General features: G+C 43.5%; 1 protein-coding gene across 1 annotated transcript in view; it reads left to right on the top strand.

Annotated features, from left to right (window-relative positions):
- Positions 1–2,590: 2,590 nt before the first annotated feature.
- Positions 2,591–22,270, top strand: part of notch3 (notch receptor 3) — a 31,561-nt gene continuing 11,881 nt past the window's right edge. Inside the window, exons 1-11 of the mRNA XM_042504782.2 lie at positions 2,591–2,870; positions 3,960–4,032; positions 15,390–15,532; positions 15,625–15,960; positions 16,615–16,737; positions 16,827–17,060; positions 17,628–17,783; positions 17,878–18,063; positions 19,132–19,245; positions 20,782–20,895; positions 21,783–22,016. Coding sequence (XP_042360716.2) covers positions 2,810–2,870; positions 3,960–4,032; positions 15,390–15,532; positions 15,625–15,960; positions 16,615–16,737; positions 16,827–17,060; positions 17,628–17,783; positions 17,878–18,063; positions 19,132–19,245; positions 20,782–20,895; positions 21,783–22,016 — 1,774 coding nt within the window. The 5' untranslated portion in view covers positions 2,591–2,809. The remainder of the gene's footprint in view (positions 2,871–3,959; positions 4,033–15,389; positions 15,533–15,624; positions 15,961–16,614; positions 16,738–16,826; positions 17,061–17,627; positions 17,784–17,877; positions 18,064–19,131; positions 19,246–20,781; positions 20,896–21,782; positions 22,017–22,270) is intronic.

Here is a 22,270-nt window from a genome sequence, read left to right as displayed (position 1 = left end):
CTGGGTGATTTAAATTTGTAAAAACACTGAATAAAGCAGTTTCATATTGAACATCTGTGTTTTTCTGATACCGTTTGGATAGTTGTGGAGCGGCTGCCAACTACAGTGACCAATGCAAAACATGAATGGCCCCATCTAGAGCCAGTGTTTAGTTTGTCTGTTCTGGGCTGCTGTAGAATAATGGCATTGCAACATGGCGGACTCCATGAACAAAGACCCACTCACTATGTAGATGTAAACAGCTCATTCTAAGATAACGAAAACATGACAGTTCTTATTTTCAGGTGATTATATACTGAGGAAAACATACGTATCATAGTATAATCCATTATTGCATATTTTCCCCTAAATACTACACACTGATTATTAATCTCTGAGCAATGTTGTTACAATAACGTGTTGACTGATAACTGTCTCGACCTGTGAAAGTCTTGTTTTGAAAATATTGTCAGACTTGAGAAGCCAATCATCGTGTTTAGTAAAATGACTGTGGCCTTGAGTTTTTCAGAGAAAATGAGGCATTTGAATACTTTGAGTACCTATAGTAGATAGCAACATACTGCAAATACAACTGTCTGTCTCTGAGCACACTGAGAAATCTCTTTTTGGGACCTTCTCCAATTGGAAGCCAGTCAAAATACTGCCAACACCTGCCAGATTGATCTAGGAGTGCATCTACCACATCCCCAGGGGGTGAAAGAGATATTTTGCAGCCAGATGAAAACATAAAAACATTGCTTATTACAACTACTTGTAATACATCGACCATATCACACCTTCCTCTTCATCCCTCTATAGTTTTCACTTGCAGCTGGAGATACAGTCAGAAACACATGTGCGCATTATCATCTTGGATACAAGCCTGTGTTGAGATAGCACGACCGAGTGAGATTTTAAAGAGGATTTGCAATCAGTTTCAGTAGTATCCAAGTGCTAATGAAGAATACAGGACTAAGTAATCATGTCATTGTGCACAAAAAGCTGAATCCAGCTATTGAAAACTTTGCACTGCCCAACTTTCATCACATGGTGGGTGCCAAATGAAGCAGGTGTCTGTGAGGCCTAACAAGCTCTTTTCACTGACCCCTATAGATGACGTCACACGCACTAACGAACTTCTCTCCAAACCAGCCTGCTACATTCATGGTCCTACCCATGCCTGTAATTTATTCAAGGCCAGGAGCAGGAATAGTGTGATGAAGAGGGGGAGACGGCGGTGTTGGGGCAGTGTGCTTGAATATTAGTGTGCTGCCCTCCCCTGCAGAGAGAAACTGTGTCATAATGCCGGACTCCTTTTATGATTCAAATCAAGGCTATTGTCTCTGTAAGCGACCGGCTCCGCTCTGTGCCGCAGAACAACCAAGGCACTATACGCCGGCTGCAGCAAATGAGTCCACTGCCATAGGCTGAGGAGGTGCAGGCTGAGACAGCAGGACTCGGTGCATGGGCTGTGGAGATAACAGGAATGTCTGCACTCTCATGTAAACATGATTCACTCTCCTCTTATCTGTGATTCATCAACTGTAAACACACAAACAAACAAGTAAGCCTGTGCAGGACTGAGTACATTCTAGTCATCTGCCATAATACAGAACCTTACTTCTTTATAGACATAATCAAGGAGTCTAAATTGTTTTGTGTTTTTTACTTATGCATTCAAAAGTGATGTAAATAACTGATTTGAAGCAGTTATCTTGTGCCAGTGCATTAGCAGCATTTCACTGTCCAGCAGCCCACATGTTGAATTTAAAACTCTTTGAGCGTATATCACTCACAATAGAAGAAGGAGTGAGAATGTAACCTCAAGATTGCTTTTGTTTGTGTCAAAAGAGATCTTCTGTGGTTCAGGATTTGCAGAATCATAAAGTAACAAGAGACAGTTTTTTTTCTGAAGTATTCAGGGAAGTTATTGAATTTTTTTGGCATTCCTTAGATTTTTTGCTAGTTCTATTGTTTACATTTCTTTTTTTATCTATTTCTATTTTTGAGTTTTTGCCATTCCAAAAATGTATAATTTGTAGCTACATGGCTCAAAAAAAAACCTCACAGAAATCAACTGTTGATTCAGTGCAGATACTGAACAAGACACTGAGAGATATGTTTTTTTCTGTCATATCTGCTGGATGTTTTATGACAAAAACAGGTTTTCATGTAATGTCTTACCCATTTCTGTTGCTAAATTTGGCCAAGAGCTGCCTGAACTGCACTTTATCAGTGTAGTTTTCTTGCAGTCTTTCAACTTTAGGGATTTTTTGTTGTGCACGCGTGTGTGTGTGTGTGTGTGTGTGTGTGTGTGTGTGTGTGTGTGCGTGCGTGCGCGCTTGCTGTGGGGGTAGTGGTGTCGGTGCGTAAAAGTCCCTGTAGGGCCCAACGCTGTGAAGCTCTGCGCACAGACTATCTCGGCTGGTAGGGAGAGAGAGGGAAAGAGAGAGAGCGAGAGAGAGACAGACCAGGAGAGAGAGAGAGAGAGAGAGAGAGAGAGAGAGAGAGAGAAACGAGAGAGAGAGTGTGCGAGAGAGAGAGAGAGAGAGAAAGAGAGAGAGAGAGAGAGGAGGCGGAGAAATCTCAGTCTGCTGGGACAGATCGGGAAGCAAAAGTTTTTCAAAAGTTAGGAGGCTAAGCGAGAATCACAGCAGCCGTGGCCGAGCTGCGGAGGATAATACGGGATTGGGAACTAACGCTCCACTTTCCGGCTGACTTTATGAAAAATCGCGCATCGCTTTTGGAGCCTTTGTTTTTTTGTGAACCTTATAAAGGATGTATTTCTACTAAAAGCCCAACTTGAAACGCTGGAAACTTTTCCATCGAAATGGAAGGGAATATTCCATGGATTATTTTGTCATTTTTATTGTTGATTCATATTTGCGAAGGTAAGACAAATCAATTAATTAAAATTCGTCCCTACTCCGGACAGCCCATCCACCGAACCGTTCCACATAAAATTGTGGCCATCCTTATCTGTATGCTACCAATGAACTCACATGCTTATCTGCTAAACTGAGATTTTTTTTAACTGTTTGTTTGTTTTACATCTTATATGTATTTACTTTTTGCAGTTTATTAGTAGTTTATGCTATGGACAGTCTGCAACGTTTGGAAGTTGAAGTTTAGTTGAACAGGAACAGATAATGGATAACGAAGACTTTTACACGCTTCATGCCAAACTATCATAGACATAACATTTATTTTGTGAATAAATGTCACATTTCTGCATGTGGTTATTTTTGTAATTGCACTGATCTGCTTTTACTGCTGGTTTTCCTCTGTTGGAAAAGTCTGATGAGCGCCGCTGCTCCACCGAGTTAACAAAAGTGTAGAAGAGGCTCCTGTAACATCAGCAGCACTTTAAAAGTTTGGCTGAGGAGCATGGTCTTGTGCACTGATACTAAACATAAGTTTCCAAAAAATGTATTTTTTGCATGTGGGGGCATGGTGTAAGATTTGTTTAAACTGAAGCAGGGGGTGATGAGCCGGAGATGCCCCCTCCCTCTCTGAACAAAGACCTTTTAAACAACTGAGTTTTTTCTCCCTTCGAAGCGGTTGAGCAATGACTCAGATATGATGAATTAACGTCTCTAAGACACACTTGCGTCGAAGCAGACACAAATCTCATAATGTCAGCAAGTATCCCCATCATCACAAAACCTTATCTGCTTTTGACAAAGTAAACAACAAACATGCGGGTGTGCCTGCGAGATGCCACAAGTGGCAAAGGCCTTCTATCTATGCCTGAAATCTGTAGCCTATCAGTGAGTTTTACATCGTTTTCAGTATCTCCATGATACTTTACAGAATTTATAAAGATCTCTTGTGCCTGTTCTATTCCAATTTGGGGATAATTTATTGTTTTGTTGGGATTTATCACTTCTGTGGTTACATATTCATCTTAAGGTTAAGGTGGATGACATAAAGTATTCTCAACTTTGTGGTTTTCTGACAAATTTCTCCAATTTCCACAGGGTTCCGATGCGTGGATAAATACAGACCTTGTGAAAATGGAGGGACATGCATTGATTCATCCTCACGGTGCATGTAAGTGCAACATACCATGTGAACATCTGCCTTAATTCTTCATAAATACAGTGTTTGCAGGGCATTCAAGCCATACGTGTAAGCCTTGTGTATAAATTGGTTTTCACAGGATATTATTTGTCAGTTGCTTCTACTAAAGTTAAGGGGAAAATTGATTTACAGTGGGATACTCTTGAACAACAATGTGAATATTGTGCTCCTCTTACATGCAATTTGCTGTTAATTTGCGACATTCACATAAAAGTGGTGAAAGATACATTAGTTCTGCCCACCCAGCTGAGCAACATCAAGCCTCAACATGTTAGGTTGCAACACTCATGGTTTGCACCTGTTTAAGAGCTTTGTCAGACATGCATCATAGCAATATGCTGCACATAACAAGGAAGGTTTCTCTTCTGTGTCATATGTGAGTTAATTTCAAGGCTTTAAAAACTTTTTTGTTGAATTGTCTTTGTTTCCTGCCTGCTTTGGGCATTTTTGAGCTTTCACATCTTTTAACTGTGATAAGGCTTTTGTTTTCCAAATTGATTAGAGGGGGGTTTGTGTGGGAACCTTTTACAATAGTCAAGTAAAATAGCCTACAGTGCCTTGCCCGGGGGTCATTTGTCCTTTTTAAGAACCCTTTAGCTGAGGAAACATGCCTGAGTGTTTCAGATGGAGGAGATACTGTCATTGATGGAACAAAAACTCCTTGGTTGCCAGCTGCTTCCCTCCAAAACAGTACATTTATTATTTTATTGGAGTGGACTAGCAGTTTGAAATACTTAAGGGGTCAAAGGTGAGCCAATAACAGGAATGCACTTTTCACAAGCAAACTATAAGGCACATATTTTTTTCCATATAAATATTTCTTAAACATAAAAGTAACTGCATAGCTCTCTAAAGTGGTTATTCTGATATGAGTTGTTATTGCATACTAGCCAATGTGTAACTCGACTGCAAGTGGAAGAAGTAACTACCACCCACATTTTTTTAATCATTAGCTGGAGCCAAGATGGGTGAGTGTCATTAAGCCAGTCAATGTATAATTTTAGGCAGCCAATCCAATTCAACATCATTTTTTTCTGAACAGCACTTCCCTGAAAACGAACATACTCTTTATGTTTCACCTGTCTCCAGATTTATTGTGTTTTGGAAGACACCATTTGTTCATCCTGTGTGCTCCTTTGGTACTTTGTGCAGTGTATAGTACATGTTCATGCTATATGTTAGGGGTGTAGGAGTTGGCCATGTGTAATCACTATGCTGGTTCAATGCCAAGAAAAAGAAGCACTTAAAGTGCAAAGGGAAAGCATTTCTAATGGAAGGGGACATTAAATGTCACACCACACAGTGTAGAAAGAGTCCCATAGCGGGGCAGAGCAGTGGAGCGGAGCGTGGACTTATGAGAGTGGTCGGACCAGTCCCAGACAGAGGTGAGCGGTGGAGCCACCCCACCCCTTCCCCTGGGAGCCCACAGAAACAGGAGATCCAAAACAGCAGAAAAGATCCTTTCTTCTACCAGATACCTGCCTGTAACCCGGCACCATCAGAACAGGGCGTAGAGAGGCAGAGAAGAAAGGACATGGCAAAGTGAGACCAATACGGAGTAGAAAGATAGAAAACAAAATGCAGATACAGATACATGTTTTGGCATTTGGAAGGAATTTGAAGAACCAGAAGAAAACAACCTTGAATGAAATTACCACTGTTCCACATAAAAACACATGTTGTATGTGTGAGCGTTCACCTGTGTCCACTTGTTGCCCAGCACTTGGTTATTTAATTTTTCTTATGGCAAGTTGTCTCTCAAGTGACAGCAATACTGAGTGTATAGCAGCCACCATTGTTACTGTCCCAGATACTAATGTATCCTCTGTCTTGTTTGAAAACACAACTATGATACCACACTATAGCTGTAATATGCAACAGATCTCAATGTTCTCCATCTTGTTAGCCCCTTTAAGCGTCTCTAAGTGTGCTGGCGTCTTCTTCAAGTTGCAGACTCGAGTTGCTGAAGGCGACAGTAGTAGTAGTACAGTTCAAGTAATCAAATTCTGATACCCATTTCACCTCTTTGAGCTACCTGGTAAAAATCAGTTAATACATTTAGTCTCAGTTGAGTGTTCCAACGTGCTACCAACCCTTTAACTCCATTTAGCTACTGGCCCTAAATGATTGTCCGCCATAAATTCCTTTCTTTATGATTGCAAAGATTGTTGAACGTGATACAGCAGTTGCATTCACTATTCCTGAAGTGATCAAATACATAGAAAAAAGTCACACAAAATAATCTGCACATGCATGTGCCAATTTGAAACTCCACTGTGCAAACACTGTAACTACAGTTATAAACCCATGTCTTGTGTGAACTGGGAGATTATGCATTTACCTACGACCAGCAATCTGGTATGAGTCAGTTTGTGTTAAGATCAGGTTTCTTGTCAGACATGGGCTTGTGTGAGAAAATGTTTAATTAAGGAAGGCAGAATGAGTTTGATGAAAATGATTTCCATTGACTTGGAAGCACTTTTCTCTTTTCTTTCTTTTTTTGGATCCCCATCCGCACATTCATACACATTTCAACAATACAGCAGATTAACAAAACAGTTCATCTTGTCATTTTTTTAACATTGAGCATGGAAAAATAAATAAAACTGTCATCCTTTAAACAAAAAATAAGCCAAACACAAAATTGTGGTTTAATCACAATTCCTAAGAATTCATAGCAGACCTGACTGTCATGTCTCCACTTCCTTCATGCAAATAGTAGTAAATATAGTAAATTACAATAAATGTAAATCCTTGTCTGACTGACCTCAAATTATACATGATTCATCCTGTGCTTTTACACATTTAATTTCAAGAAAATAGGACTTCAGAACCATCAGCCTCTGTATGAGTCTGCAAACATGCTTGTATTGTCACATGCACTAGAGGGAGTGTGGCTTTTAGCAAATGAGAATGTAAATGTCACTGTAATAGAACTATGAAATCATACTTCAACCTCAATTCATAAACCTGATATATAAAATTATTTAGAAAGTTTTTTTTCAATATACTGCAGCAAGTACTATTTGTTGTTGGTCAACCCCAAAGCTAGTGAATATCCTTTCCTCTTCAATCAGTTGGCTTTGTTTGAGGACTGCAGATAAACACAGCATGCATGCAGATTTTGTAATTCAGTATGTCTGTTCAAGAGATAAAGTTGCTCAGAAACACCAGCTCTTCAATCCAGCCTTTACTAAGTTCCCTCCTCTGAGAAGCTTCGTCAAAACTAAAGAACTGAAGAAGCCTCTCGGATGAGAGATGAAACTTCTGTAAGAAACAAACAAGTCCAGTTGCCTAAGACTTAGCTTTTAGAATTACCATGACCTGGATGAATGAGAATCTTCACCACCTTATTAATATGTTCAAAGTAACACAGCTCAACACGGCATAAGTTCAAAATACAGTCTCGTAATGTGAGGTTCTCTCTACATTTTCTGACACATTTGATACACAATGAATATTTTTTATGTGTTTTTTTCTGTCTCAGAGTTTTGAACTTGACAGTGAAGGGTTGGTGGTGTCACAGAAAGAGCGGCCCAATAGGTGAGCAGTCAGGAAGTCCAGTTGAAGAGGCTTTGGCCCCTCAGCTCCGCCCTGCAAGCAGAATGTGCTGCCTCGAGAGGGCCACAGTGGCGAGGCCGGAGGAGAGATAATTAGGCAGATTGAGAGGGTGTCATTCAGAGAGGATCCAGCTGGAGGGATCGGACTGGGGGCAGGGAACGGGTAGAGGGAGGCTGGGTAGGAGGGAGGGAGTGTGGGGAGGGGGTGGGCTGCGTAGAGGACAGCTGGTGGATGTTGTGATGGTAATCCAGTGAAGTCAGATCTTGACAAAGGGGAAGCATAGGGCCAGGTGCTGCCATTGAGCAGTCAGCCGCCCCCATACTGTGAGAGACAAGCTTGTGGAGGAATGAAGCCGGTAGCTTGCGGTCCCTCCAACACATGTTGCCTCTCTCACAGTGCAGCAGCGGCAACCGGGTCCGCTCTTTCTCTCTCTGCATGTCGTCCGAGCCCTGACGGCTCATCCTCTAGCTATGTCTCTCAGCACAGTGGCAGATCGCAGATTACAACAAACTCTTTCCTCTCAGATCCTCTAAGCTGAATGGAAATAAATGTGGGGCTTCTCCGCTGCGTGAGGCCCATGGATGGATACAGTGGTCGCCTTTATGTTATAAATGCTTCGCCCTTGGCCTCAGTAGCAGTGTTAGCATATAAATTGTGAGTGTTTTGTTATGACCCTGCAACTCCCAGCCTCTTAGGAAATGATTAAAGAGGACATCTTTGAGTTTGATAGGGAGCAGACTGTCCAGCGAGTGTGGGTGCTGTTTCTTTAGTTTAAAACTTGCTTCTGCCATATTTTTTAGTTCTGGAAACTATCAATAACTGTACATGTGTTTGAAGAGAAGAGACACATGTTCTTTCTCCTTTCTACAGTAAAGACAAATTAAATGTTCTCATGGGACCTCACATGTTAATTTGCTCAAAAAATGTATTTTTAAGGAACACAATTCACTAAGAGGTGGAAATGTACACACATGCCAAGGCACATATTTACTGACCGCAGCAAAGAGACAGATTATATTGTTGGCTTAGTTCAGAGCACCTCAGGGCTAGTGTTTTCTTTGGCATCTTTATGGTGGATTAGAGAGGAATGCTTAGTAAGATTCCTCCTGTCCCTCTGGTGCTTTCAGGTTATTGTCCATACCTCCCATCCATTCACCCTGGTAGCCCCCTCAGGAATGCCTTTAACAATACTGTCAGCCACTCTTAATGAAAATGGGATGTTTAGAATGACTTGTTTGATTTGCAATTAGTTACTTTGCAGTTTTGTGAGGCAACGTATAGCCCATATCACTCACGCTGCCCTGACAGGCAGATGGAGCCATTGTCAAGTTGTTATCCAGGAAAATTAATGCATTATAGACCTTGTAGTTAGAAATTATTTAAAAGGAGAACAGTGGTCGTATCTATAAGGAGATGAGTACTATCTGAGGTGGGAGGTTACACTATAGAAGGGAGTCAGATTTGGGTTTGTTATCCCTTCTTTTCTGGGGGTCATGACTTCAGACTGGGAGCTGTGGTTCCCAGGCCCCGTCACAGGAAGTGGTGCCTTCTGACCCCCCTGCTACGCACATCCTGTCTTATCAGAAAAGCTTAAGCAGCTTACTCAAAGCACTGGGGTCTCCATGCTCCTCAACTTTCTCATATTTTTCCTCATTTTCATGCTCCCCCAATGGCAACATCATGCTAAAATTGTTCAATACTTGGAACTATTTTCTGAGTATGTACTCACTTGCATGTCACATATATCCACAAAACTACCCGTGTGCTAAATATTGTCAGTTTTGCCATTATTGTGAGCTGGCACGGAAACATCCAGTTGGGATTTGTGTCATATTATTCTCTCTGGACTCAATGTATGTCTGAATCACATGCTCATGTCAGGATAAGGCTGCCTCTGAAGTTTCAACCCCTGGCTGTTTCTTCTTATCCGCTAAAAGATGACTTCTGAAGAGACATTTCAGGCAGGCCTGATTGGAATAACTGAGGTCCGCCAGCAAAATTTCCCTTGTCTGTCCCTCCCTTTTAGGAGAGGAAGGGATGGGTCCCATCATTAAATGATTCAGGAAAAGGCATTCACTTTTTCACTGAGCACATTTTCCACAGACATCTTGATTTCAGTGTTTACCTTTTCCTAAATTACAAATAATCTGAGGTTTTGTGACTTAAATGGAAATACAAAGACCTTGCCATGTTATTGCAATTTTCTATCCTTTTTTATATTTCATTAGGCAAATTGGCCCAAACTCTTCTTAAACAGCACTACTACTTCTTTGGGTGATAGCAGTTAACATAATAGGCACTATCTGGCTGCTCTCCTAGCCTTTCTCTTTAGCTTATCATAAGGAAACTTAGCCAGTGCACCATAAACAAATTTCATTGTTTCATAAGTATGTGAGAGTCTGTGCTGGTCAATCAGTGGAACTCTTTTAGTCAACATTATTAAACTGAAGTGTGGTTTATCGGTTGTAGTTCTATTGAATCCTTTTTAATGTGCAGCAAATGTTTGCCATGAAATAAAGAGCAATTCAGGCCATTAGAAAGTCTAAGATATCTTTTGTCACATCATGTTTTTACTGTTAATGTGAGCCAAAACATTGGACAAGTTTTGCAATAGATCTTTCATGTTCAGTTGGGGATGGGGTCTTTCCCATTTCTTTCAAAGGGGAACAGAATCTGGTTCAGTTTAGGTGGTTGGGTGGGGTTTTTTGTGGTTGAATTCAGCAGAGAATGCTTTGAAAGACCTCGACCCTGGGATTCATGCAATGTGGTTATGGGCAAACGAGTTGCTATTTGAAAAATGTCAGGGAATACTCTTCCAAAATCTGTTGACACTTGAGGCAAATTTGTCAGGATAGTGTATGGACTAAAAATGTAAAAACTACAAGCTCTTGTCCTTCCCTTTCCATAGCAGCATTACTGAGCACTTAGCAACAAGAGCACATTTTAATTCTCTTGGTGCAGAGGATCTGTGCAGTTCTCACTGCCAAGGAAATGCCAGACATTTCCTTGGCATACTGGATTTATAGTCTTAAACATGGAAATCTGAGGGGCTATGGAGGTGAGAAGAACGCACTGACAGCCTTCCTTTAGTCAGATTCATTGCTGCTTTTCCACTAGAGAAAGTTAAATGTCCATATATTCACATGTTTAATATTCATGCTCTGGGGGGGTGCTCTGGAAATCTCCCTCTGGAGATATCAATACCTCCATTGTGTGTCTAAGCACAATTGTTGAAACAAACTTTGCACTTTAAACTGTGAAACACGCATCCTTTTAAGACATGATCGTACTTAATTACCAGACTGAATGGGTCCCGTATGGCGCTCAGTGCTACCTGCATATGAAGGAGATCAGTCCTCTGAAGTGCCCCAACTGTCCTTACGAAACCCTGTCTCCGAACACCCCCCTTTTCTCACTGCGGCTCCCCCTCACTATGGGTTACTGTTGCCAGGCTACAGCCAAGGCCTGTTGGTCCGTGTAAGCCTGGGCCTGAAAGACTAGCTGTTTGGGTCAGTGCCCCCCCCCCCAACACTTTCATACAAAGGAGTTCTGACTACTTTAGCTCTTTTATTTGGGCCACAAAACACTCCCCCAACCCCCAATCTGGCTCTTTGCTGAGAAAGGGAGAGCCAAGCTGGGGAGAGCAGAGCAGAAGAGGCTGTTGGGAAGGAGGGGGGGAGGTGGATGGGCTCCTGTTGGCAGTGCGGTGTCAGTATGGACTTGCATAAAGGAGCAGAGCTGGTTCCTGCTTGCTTGTAGAAAGGAGGGGGTGAGGGAAAGAGGTCTGCGTTGAGAGAAAGAGACACTGTTGTTAGAGTTTTCCCAAAGATCCTAACATTTTTTGGGCAACCTTTGTGCTCAAAACAATTGGTAAAACTCTTCATTGTCTCTTCACGTGCAAAGTTGAAATCTTGCCCCAAGTCAGAAGATGGTAGTTCTGTTTTTGTTGCTCTTCCTCTCCATCAGTTTTAGGAAATGCATTCTAAGATAAGAAAAATCCTTTATACTTGTTGTTTTGTGAAGCATGACTGTGTGTATGGACCGTGTCAGAGATTACAGCCTCTTTGTTCACAGGTGAGCCACCCTCTGACCTCTGGCAGAGTAGCTGCCATTGTTGGGAGAGGATGAGCTCAGGTTACCCTGCTTCAGTGACCCGAAAAGCAGGAAAACTGGCATCTTGTTACATGAGTGTAGGTGTCAGAGCTTGCGTAAATCAAAGTTTTAGGCAGATGATCCTCATACTTGGTGCTGAAAAAGAAATCACAGTGAAATTTTGGAATGTCATTATTCAAATTGCAAAAATCTTTTGAAAGCTTACTTTGATCTCTTCTTGATTAAATGTTTAACAATTTCCATCTCTTTCCTCCTTCTTTTATTACTCTCTCTGTGGATCTTCTCTTTTATGGGTTCATGATACTTCCCTTCCTCAAAGGCTGAGGCCTGTTGTAAGTTTCCTTTCTTTGCGTTTGGGCGTGTACTGATTGTTGCATGTGTTTGCTTTGTTGCAGTGGTGCCTTCGTGTAACAATCCTTAAAGTGTGCTAAGAGGACCTGTTAATGCATGTGTTTGTGAATGAAATCTCTCGAGTGTTGTGAAACGGCCAATGTGTGTGAGTGGTTACTGGGCTTTTCCCATGAGCAAAACACTCCAGTTGTTTTGGCTTAAAGTCTGGCACAAGAGCTAGATGCCAGACGGCCAGAGGTGTGCTGACAGATTTGGACAGATGCATGGTGCCGGGGGGTGCAGCTGACAAAAGTCCTCAAATGGTTTGACGTGGGGAGATTACCCGTTCTGGCCATCCCTCCGCTGCACTCAAAGACCTCCTCCTCATCTGCTGCACTCTCTTCCTCAGAGGTCAGAAGTCGACACTCACTAAATATGACTCAGGGGCCCATTGCACAACAGCAGCCTGCACCTGCCGTCCACATCCGCCACAAAGAAGGCTGGGCCCAGGCGAAGGCACAGTTCCTGCCCTGTTGTTCCCAGAGCCAGTGGAATCCGCAAGGTTATAAAGAGCCTGATAAGGAGACTCTCAGGTGCATAGGGACAAAGTTGCATGTCTCTCACAGTCTCTGCACTGATAGCACTCTGATTTGTGTGTTATGGGAGTAGCATGTTGGCAATGAGTCAGGTCTAGACAAAAGAATGTGTTTTGGCTGCTCAGTTGAGTGTGCATTTGTAAGGGAGGACAAATAATTTATCAGACATAACTGCTATCGTCATTCTTACACCCACACACTAAAACACACATAATGTAATGCCAATGCACTTTATTCTCATAGCTTAACACATTTTATTCCAAATACCTAGTCTCTGTAGTGTGACATGAGCATGCAGTTGAACACACAATGCTTCTTGCAGTGATTTGTAAGTTATTCTCCATCCACAGAGTCAAAACAGTCTTCGGAGAACAACAGCCTGTTAAGACTGTTGCTCTTTGGCTTTCATGAGCAGTCAAATGCCCACACCACAGTCTCCAGAAGAATTTGACTGTCAGTCCGTGTTGAATTTTTTCGGCTCTATAAGCAACTTTCTTCCTCAGTCTTTTCAAAGCCCTCTTTGTGCCACGTTTGTGTTTCATTTTTTAGTGACACCCGAGATTCCAGACATAGTTAATTTGCCTCTAAATAAACCCAGCCAAGCCATGACAAATAGCCATGGGGACCAAGGGGATCTGGGGATGGGGAGGGGTGTTTGGTTGGGTGTCAGGCTTGCTTGTTCGTCTGTGAGGTTGCCAGGGCAACATGGATCGTGCATTCGGCGTGAGTGCGGTGTTTTTATAGCAAGGGACGAGGGATTACAGGAAATATGACATGACATTCTTGCCGGACCCAGACTGCTCTCTCCTCCTCTCCGTCGCCCCATCCACCAGTTCCACCTTCTAAAGACATTCTGTCCTGCAGAGCAGCCCCACCCCACTCCCTGCAGCCTGAGTGACATTATCATCACAATTAGATGGGGACCTCTGACATTTGACCTCTCAGCGCGTGAGAGGAGGGGGTTGTTAGGGAGGGGAAGCCAAGCTGGCGTTCGGGGGGCTTTTGGAGATGGACGACTAGCTGTAATAACTGTCTGAGTAACACTAGTGCTCGAGTGCTGCTGACTTCCACACCAAGTTTCAGTGCATAGGTGGTGAGCTACATTATGGGAAATATGCATACAGCACGTACAGTTGTTATGCTTTAATACTTGATTAATTTTTATAGATGAAAAATATGACTTTGGAGTAGTTTAACTTTTTCTGCACTGTTATTGTGTGTATGCACATTTTTGTGGCTGTGGCTCCCACATAGTCTTTGTACACCTTTGGGGAAAAAAAAAAGCCAGTGTTCAGTTTGTCTGAGCAGAACAACCACAAAGAAAGCAGGCAATTTCCGTGAAAAACTAGATCAGTTCATCCTTTCTTGCTTTACCTGGAGCAGCTTTAGTCTACCAGCCAAAGGCAAGAGACACAACATTGTTAGTCTTTGTTCTTACAGGGGGGAGGGCAAATCAAAAAAGTAAAGGATGAACTATTGCCAATGCTGTGGTGATGCTCCTGTAAAAGAGAATAGATGAAAACCCATTGTTGCTTCTGCCCAGGGGTTCCTCTCCAGTGAAAGAGAAGACAGAGCCTAAGGGCGGGCCAAAACCCAGCCGTCACTGCCCTGTCATCAGCATCAAACAGCCTGTTTGAAGAGGGGGCCTGTCCTCCGCCAGGGGCTCCACTGTGGGTGTAGAGTTACCAGCTCATACTGGACTCCTTAGTTAGTCCAAACATTGTCTGAACTCCTAAAGGACCTCTGCCGAGAGCTACAGTAGCAAGACCTGTTTATGTGTTTATCTCTGCTTCTCAGTGGAGCAGGTGGAGGTCAGGTAATGTCTCCACAGCTTGTGCAGCATGCTAGCAGAGCAGCAGGAGTATCCTCCACCTGTGTCTATACAAGAAGCGTTGAGGCACATTTTTGGTCACCCATGATTTGGTAGTACTGTAGGTAGTCTTGTAGAATGCAAGAAAACAGACTTAGAGTGTAAACATATACTTGGGATTATAGCATGAGTGAAATGCAAGCTGTCTGTTCCTTCAGATGTGTTTGATACAGCTGATTTAAAAACGTATCATGTGTTTATCATGATAGTGCTCTGTTATATCAGAATGCAGTCACTGGAAGGATGTGTTGTTTCATGCACATACCGCAGCTGCTTCTTCTATTCGCTTCATGCGTGCTGAATTTTCTCATGACTGTCAGTATTTGTTGGCAATTGTTAAGTTTCCAGACTGCTGTTTCTGGGTGTGGTCTTTTTCATATATACGAGAACAGAAACGAGAGCCGAAGTGCGGAAAAACTGTAACAGTCGAAGAATGTTATAGCATACATGGAGAAACTGAGCGTTTCCAGCTGGAAATAACAGAGAATGTGAACCCTATAACATGCAGAGAGATGGATTCCCTCAATCTTTATGTTTTAATCTGTTTGTGAGTGGATGTGTGTCTGACTCCATGAACAATGTATTTCATGACTGGTACTCAAGGGCTAAGCTGGGTTATTACAAATTCATTCCAGGGCCCAGAAGCATTACTCAAGCCAATGTATGAGTCAGGCAGCAGGCTTTGCCAAGGTGTCGTTTGGGCCCGGACTGCCAAACCCAGAACATGATGGGAATTAGGCTACACTGGAGTTTGAGTGTCGCAGTTCTGTGTTAAATAGTTTAGCCTGTCAGCTTGTGACTCAATTCAACCTGTAAGCCAATGACATCCTAATTTGTGTATGAATTTATTTGTGCAGATGTCGTCCAGGATTCATTGGTCCCCTCTGTCAGCACCTGGATCCTTGTCATCGATTACCATGTCTGAATGGAGCAGCTTGCAAGAGCCAGGTGGTCAATGGTATCCCACAATACACCTGTGTGTGCCAGAGAGGGTTCAGAGGTACATTGATTAGAATTTGTCTTCATCAGATATGAGATGTGAAATTGGAAGTTCCTGTTTTAACTGAAAGCAATTCACCATTTAATCTCCAGGCCAAGACTGCTCCCTCATTGATGCCTGTGCCACAAGTCCCTGTGCCAATGGGGCCCGCTGTGCCAATTGGAATAACCACTACAACTGTTCCTGCCCACCTGGCTTCCAGGGAAAGAACTGCCGCAATGACATTGACGAGTGCCGCAAGCCTGGCGTGTGCCTCAACGGTGGCCTCTGCATTAACACCCCTGGGTCCTTCCGCTGCCAGTGCCAACCTGGATACAGCGGGCGCACATGCGAGGTGTCCACTCTTCCCTGTGCCCCATCTCAGTGTCTTAACGGGGGCACCTGTCGGCAGACCAGCGACCATTCCTATGAGTGTGCTTGCCTACCAGGTAGATGGCTCTTGAGCATAATAACACACACACACACATAATCAGAGTGTGCCGACCCTGCTGTTTTCCCAGGCCCTCAGCAGTGTGCTACAGTGATACAAATTTTCCCAGCCTGATGACGTAGATGTTAGTGCTGGGATTTACTCCTCTCTCCCAGGTCAGCTTCCTGTCTGCTATTAATAGCTACTGATGGGAGACGGGATGGTGGGAGAGTTAAAGAGGCAGCCCGCCGTCACTCTACTCCACTCTGCCTTTTTCACAACAGAAAGAATTTATTTTATGGGCCTTCTGGCTTCCCACTGGGGATCTGACAGGAAATGTCTCTTGCCAGAGAGGAAGTCATTGAAACTGTGAGAGATTATAAAACAAGCAAACACTGCGGGGAGTGCGGATCTCTGAAGCAGGCAGGAGTCACGGCTGTCGCGGGCACCGTATGGGAACCATCATGAGAAGATGTAAACAATCAGACACCCTCTGAACCTTTTTACTGCCCACGGTGCCCCACACCTCCTCTAGTGTGGGAAATATGACTCAAGGTTATGAGTAGAGATGCTAAGTGTCTTAAACAGGAACCCCTGAATGTTTAATAAACTCTTACTTGGTGTGTATTACTGTCTGTGTATCATAACTCTTCTCTCTCTCCATCTGTCTTAGGTTTCGAGGGACACAACTGTGAGAATAACGTGGATGACTGTCCAGGACACAAGTGTATGAATGGAGGAATATGTGTGGATGGAGTCAACACCTACAATTGCCAGTGTCCACCAGAATGGACAGGTAGGCTCTATTTACATCATATTTGAAATAGACTTAAAACATATACATGGTGAGTGTGTATGAGCTAACATGTCATCCAACTACTCCAGGGCAATACTGTGCTGAGGATGTTAACGAGTGTCTCATGCAACCAAACGCCTGCCATAACGGGGGTACTTGCTTCAACACCATCGGTGGTCATACCTGCGTCTGTGTTAATGGTTGGACTGGAGATGACTGCAGTGAGAACATTGATGACTGCGCCATAGCTGTTTGCTTCAACGGGGCCACCTGCCATGACCGTGTCGCATCCTTCTTCTGCGAGTGCCCGGTTGGAAAGACAGGTAAGTGGGTGGGTCAAATGTGCCCCTCTTACACCCCTTTTCCACCAACATTGAACAGGTTAGATTTTGAACCGGTTTGAATGGAGCATTTTGACCAACAACTGATTTGGTTTGGAACCCAAAAAGTTGGCTCCACGCTGGAACCTAGAGTGCGAACTACGACCACATCAGTGGGCGTCATATCCCAGCAGCTGAAAAGAGAGATTAGTATTGCAAGTAATATTCTTCCATGTCTTCTTATCGTAAATATTTTGTTCATGCTTGTTTTTTGGGTAAAAACAAATATCTGTAATAACAGGACAAAAGTTTGCAGGTAATGAGCGTGATCCGCCATCTTCCTATAACTGTTTACTTGCCTTATGCACTGTGTAACGCCCTCTGATGATGACACATCCTTAATTACAATGATTCAGCTAAAAACTGGCCAAAAAGTGGGGTGGTTCACTAAAAAGCACTCATATTCCAAGAATCCTGAATGGAACTTGTCCAAGAGCCAAAGCTTAATTCTAGTTTGCTTAGTTCTGGCTATAACTGGCATATTTCTTTCTTTTTGTGCCATCTCCACAGGTTTGCTGTGCCACCTTGATGATGCGTGTGTGAGTAACCCCTGCAATGAGGGGGCAGTGTGTGACACCAACCCCCTCAACGGCCGCGCCATTTGCACCTGTCCTGCTGGCTTTGTGGGAGGTGCTTGCAACCAGGACATGGATGAGTGTTCAATTGGTAAATCTGTCATTTTCATTCAGTTTGTCAGTACTATGGCTTTCTCCTTTATTTGAGTGTGTCCCATATACTGACACTTGTCTTTTCTTGACAGGTGCCAACCCATGTGAGCATTTTGGGAAATGTGTGAACACAGAGGGCTCCTTCCAGTGTCAGTGCGGCCGGGGTTATGCCGGCCCGAGATGTGAAATTGACATCAATGAATGCCTTTCCATGCCCTGCCAGAATGATGCCACTTGCCTGGACCGCATCGGAGAATTCACCTGCATCTGCATGCCAGGTATTCATACCTGTGAAGCTGAATTTCAAATCGTCCTAAAACAACAATACATAACATCTCAATTTAAGAAGATGTCACCCACAGCCTAAAACCAGTAGCAGAGTGGTGCAATTTATTTTTTAAACTTGCTGAAGCATCATCTACAGTTTCTGCCGTGCTGACTGCCAGTGTAGACTGTTATGTAATGGATTCTCATTGATGTTGGGGGTATGGAAGCACTGCTCTACTCTCAGTGCACCATACAGCCAGCCGGCCAGACAGGGTATTAGTTTGGACTAAGTGATGGTTTGGACACTCAATGACAAAAACACAGTGAAACTCTCACGCACAGTCCTACATGCATCCTGGGGTTTTGGGAACTATACAAATTGGAGCTGGGAGTCGGGTCTATAGGACTGTATGTGAGAGAGGGCGAGCAGTTAGGGGGCGGAGTGTGCTGTGAATACTAATGAGTGGTAGAGTGGTGGGAATGGAGCGGAACAATAGGGCCCCTCTGTGCTCCACTTTGCACCCCTCATACACACAGAGAGGGAAAGAGGCCTTTTCCCAGAGCCTCTCCCCCTCCCCCTTCATTTCCAGAGACGGGCCCTTCCTCTTCACCCTCCTCATCATCAGCCAGCCTGGCAAAGCTCATGCAGAGCTGCTGATTATTTCTGATTCCACGCTAGCCTCTCCCGCAGCACTCCGATGCACACTCTGTTTCACCTCAATGCAGGAACCCTCCTTAGTTTGCGAACGCAGAATGTATAACATGCACCTGTTGAATGGGATGCTGACCCAGGGAGGGGTACCACTCTGTGGACAGTAGGGTGTGGTGATTCCAGGTCATAGAGTGGGAACACTGGGGATGCTCTAGGGATCTTTTATTTCATCCTGTGGTGCAGCAGTGTCAGAAACTCTGAGGCCTCCCATGAGAGAAAAGTTTTTCACAGACCCTTTCCCTAAAGCAAAGAGTACACACAAATACTCTCAAGCCATGCTGGCTTGAACTGACATACCCATTCATAAAAACTGTACACAGTGAAGTGAAAAACATATGTGAATTCAGTTTAAACTCCTGTCTTCCAGGCTACATGGGGACTTACTGTGAGATTGACGTAGATGACTGTGAGAGCAACCCATGTGTGAATGATGGCATCTGTCGGGACATGGTAAACGGCTTCACGTGCACCTGCCAGCCAGGTAAGCCTTTTGTTTCTATCGCTTGTGTTTATTTTTACCACTGTTAACAACTCAAACTCAGTGACAGCAGCAAGACAGCCAAAGTTTAAATGTCCCCAGAACCAGAGGAAGGAGGGTCAGCGCTGCTACTTCTGTCTGCTGGTGTTTAGAGCCACCACTCATATAAAAAAGTCCGGCCCGAAAGGCTGCCTATCCTCTCCTCCTGCCTGAACAAAGACACTATTGTGACCCCCGCTCCCCTCCTCTGTGGAATGTGGAAGGGACAGCAGTCTCCCTCATCCTGCCCTGGTGGTGGTGGGGAACAGCAGTCCTACTAATGAGATTCTTTTCCAGGTCCTCAATTTACATCTGGGACAGACGTCCCCTCTCCACCCCCCATCTAGCTATTGAGCCGGTGGAGCTGATGCAGGAAAGAGAAAACAATCCCACCGTCTCCTCCAACCCCCCCCCCCTCCCCTTTCTTTAGCAACCCAAGCACCCAACACACAGACCATCCTGACACTGTTAATCAACTGAGCAGTGTGCTACCAATGCACCAATTCACCCCTGTCTGGGCACTGCCTGCTCAGTTTCTCAAGCTTTTCAACCCAGCAGATTTGAGATATTATTATTATTATTATTATTAGTGTTAAAATGAGCTATTTCTCCAAACATTCCTTATTATTTTATACACCACAGAGTCCAGACTTTTCCTAAAAAAGTCCTATAAAGGCCTTACATTCATTAATCTAAAAATAAGCATGAATTGGCATTAAAATGTCCTAAATCGATCTTCTGAAAAATATATTTTATAAGCATATTATGAATCCTTTTTTTCAGATGTTGCAAAATCTGTAATAGAATGTTAATAGAATCTGCATATTGTTTTAATAATTTACAGTAATTAATTATGAATTAATATAAATGTCACACAGATCAGGATAGAAGACTTAAGTTTTAAGGTTTTTTTTCAATATATGAAGTAGATTCTCTGACTTTTTAACTTGACGTGTCACTATAAAAATTGCCAAAATTGTCCCTTATCCTGAGTAATTCATGTCATGTTTTTGTTTCCTTCAATATACTTAAATTTAATTCCAAGTGGAATTAATAACATCTTAAAAAGTCTTAAATATAACTTTCCTCAAGCTGTAGGAACCCTGTATGCAGATGCTGAAATGAACCATAACCCAAAGTGAACTGAAGTTGCAAAAGTTGCATTTTGCAGCCCAAATATTCCTTACCACCTGATAGCAATAATTTTGTATCTTCACATCCACCTTTTATGCACTTGATTGTCCCTCTTCAAAAACATTATCAATGTCACAGGCTTTCCATTGCATTTTGTAGTGGTCATCTTAGCATCAGTCCAAGTGCACAGATGACATGTCCTTAACCAGTCGAGACACTCTCAAACCCAACCTTAGCCAGACGTCACCAACCTAGCCAAAGACCTCTGCCCCTCTAAGAAGAGACAGAACTGCCCTCTGACCTGAGCATGGACCCTTTCACTGGACCTTCTCTCTGACCCTTCACCTCTGTGTTTGCATGTCCCAGGGTTTACTGGCACCATGTGTCAAATCGACATAGATGAGTGCGCCAGCACGCCATGCCAGAATGGAGCAAAATGCTATGACCGGCCCAATGGATTTGAGTGCCGCTGTGCTGAAGGTAAGAGCTTCCATCTCTAGTAGTTGTGAGTGTATAGTTGTTAGAGAGCACATGGCTCGAGATGTCTGGCAGAAGAGCAGATGAGCCTTAACCACTTGTTTGGTCTTTGTTAAGTGTTCAATGTTTTGGGGGGGTCAGCAATTTCTCTGGATGTCTGCTGGTCGAGCAGACTGACTTGAGGCCCCTAATCCCCCCTTTTCCCTCGTCGGCTCTCAGGATCATGGGGTCACTGAGGACCAGCAGTTGCCAAGAAAGGAGCCCTGGTCATCACCCCGACATCTGTTCATCTGTTAAACCCCCCCACACCACCTTATGCTGCATCTTAACCTTCATTCCTTCACATTCAGTCAGATTCAAGTTTGAAAACAAGCCCAGATACAGTGAGCTACAGCAGAGTTTGTCACAAGGCTGCATATATAAGCTGACGCTGATATTTAAGATGTTTGTTTGGACCTTAGCCCACGAAGGAGTCTGCTTCATTGTTTCAGTGGCCAGCTGCTTGGTATTCCCTGTGTTTGTGGGCCCCTTCTGTTGAGTGAAGTGGCCCTGTTTGACGTGGCGCAGTCTATTGTTCCCTCCGCCACTGAGAACAAAAGCAGGACCGGGAGGCCTGTGTAGGGCCCTTCTTTACTGCTTTGCCCAACTCAGCACTGCACTACACACATCCCACACAAACCAACACTTAGTTGTCCAACACACAGACATGGACGACATGGAAACCACAGTAATCAGAACCCAAAACTGTAGATGCCTTTGTAAAGAAAAAGTGGGGAACAGACAGAGGAAGTTCAATGAAACAATGAACTGAAAAGAGGGAGGAAGCTTACACGTGAATGACCAAACAAAAGCTCCAGTCTCCATTTATGCTTTTTTTCCCCCCTCTTTAGGTTATGAAGGGACGCTCTGTGAGAGCAATATCAACAACTGCCAGCCTGACCCATGCCACCATGGTACTTGCATAGACGGCATTGCCAGCTACACCTGTAACTGTGATGCTGGCTACACAGGCTATCGCTGTGAGAACCAGCTCAACGAGTGCCACAGCAACCCCTGTCAGAATGGAGGCAAGTGTGTGGACCTGGTCAACAAATACATCTGCCAGTGCCAACATGGAACCTTAGGTAAGAAGTTGCATCGTGGCAGATCTCCAAAATTACATAGTCAGACCTTGTGCATTCAGAGCTTTCAGTTTATTATATAGAAATGAAAATCCTGATGCTCACATACTGAGAGTGATATCAATAATATGAATAATAGAAGTGTAGTATATATATCATTATATTGTATCATTTTCATTTACATTTTTTTAACTGAATCAGCCATCATTAAAATGTTAAAAATATCTCTGCAAGTCTAATGCAAAAAACTATCTATG

This window comes from Plectropomus leopardus, chromosome 18 (genome assembly GCF_026936395.1).
Source record: "Plectropomus leopardus strain MGB_pleo_1.0 chromosome 18, ASM2693639v1, whole genome shotgun sequence".
NCBI classification, from domain to species: Eukaryota; Metazoa; Chordata; class Actinopteri; order Perciformes; family Serranidae; genus Plectropomus; species Plectropomus leopardus.
Note: the sequence above shows the minus strand (reverse complement) of the source record. Positions and strands in the feature narration are given on the sequence as shown.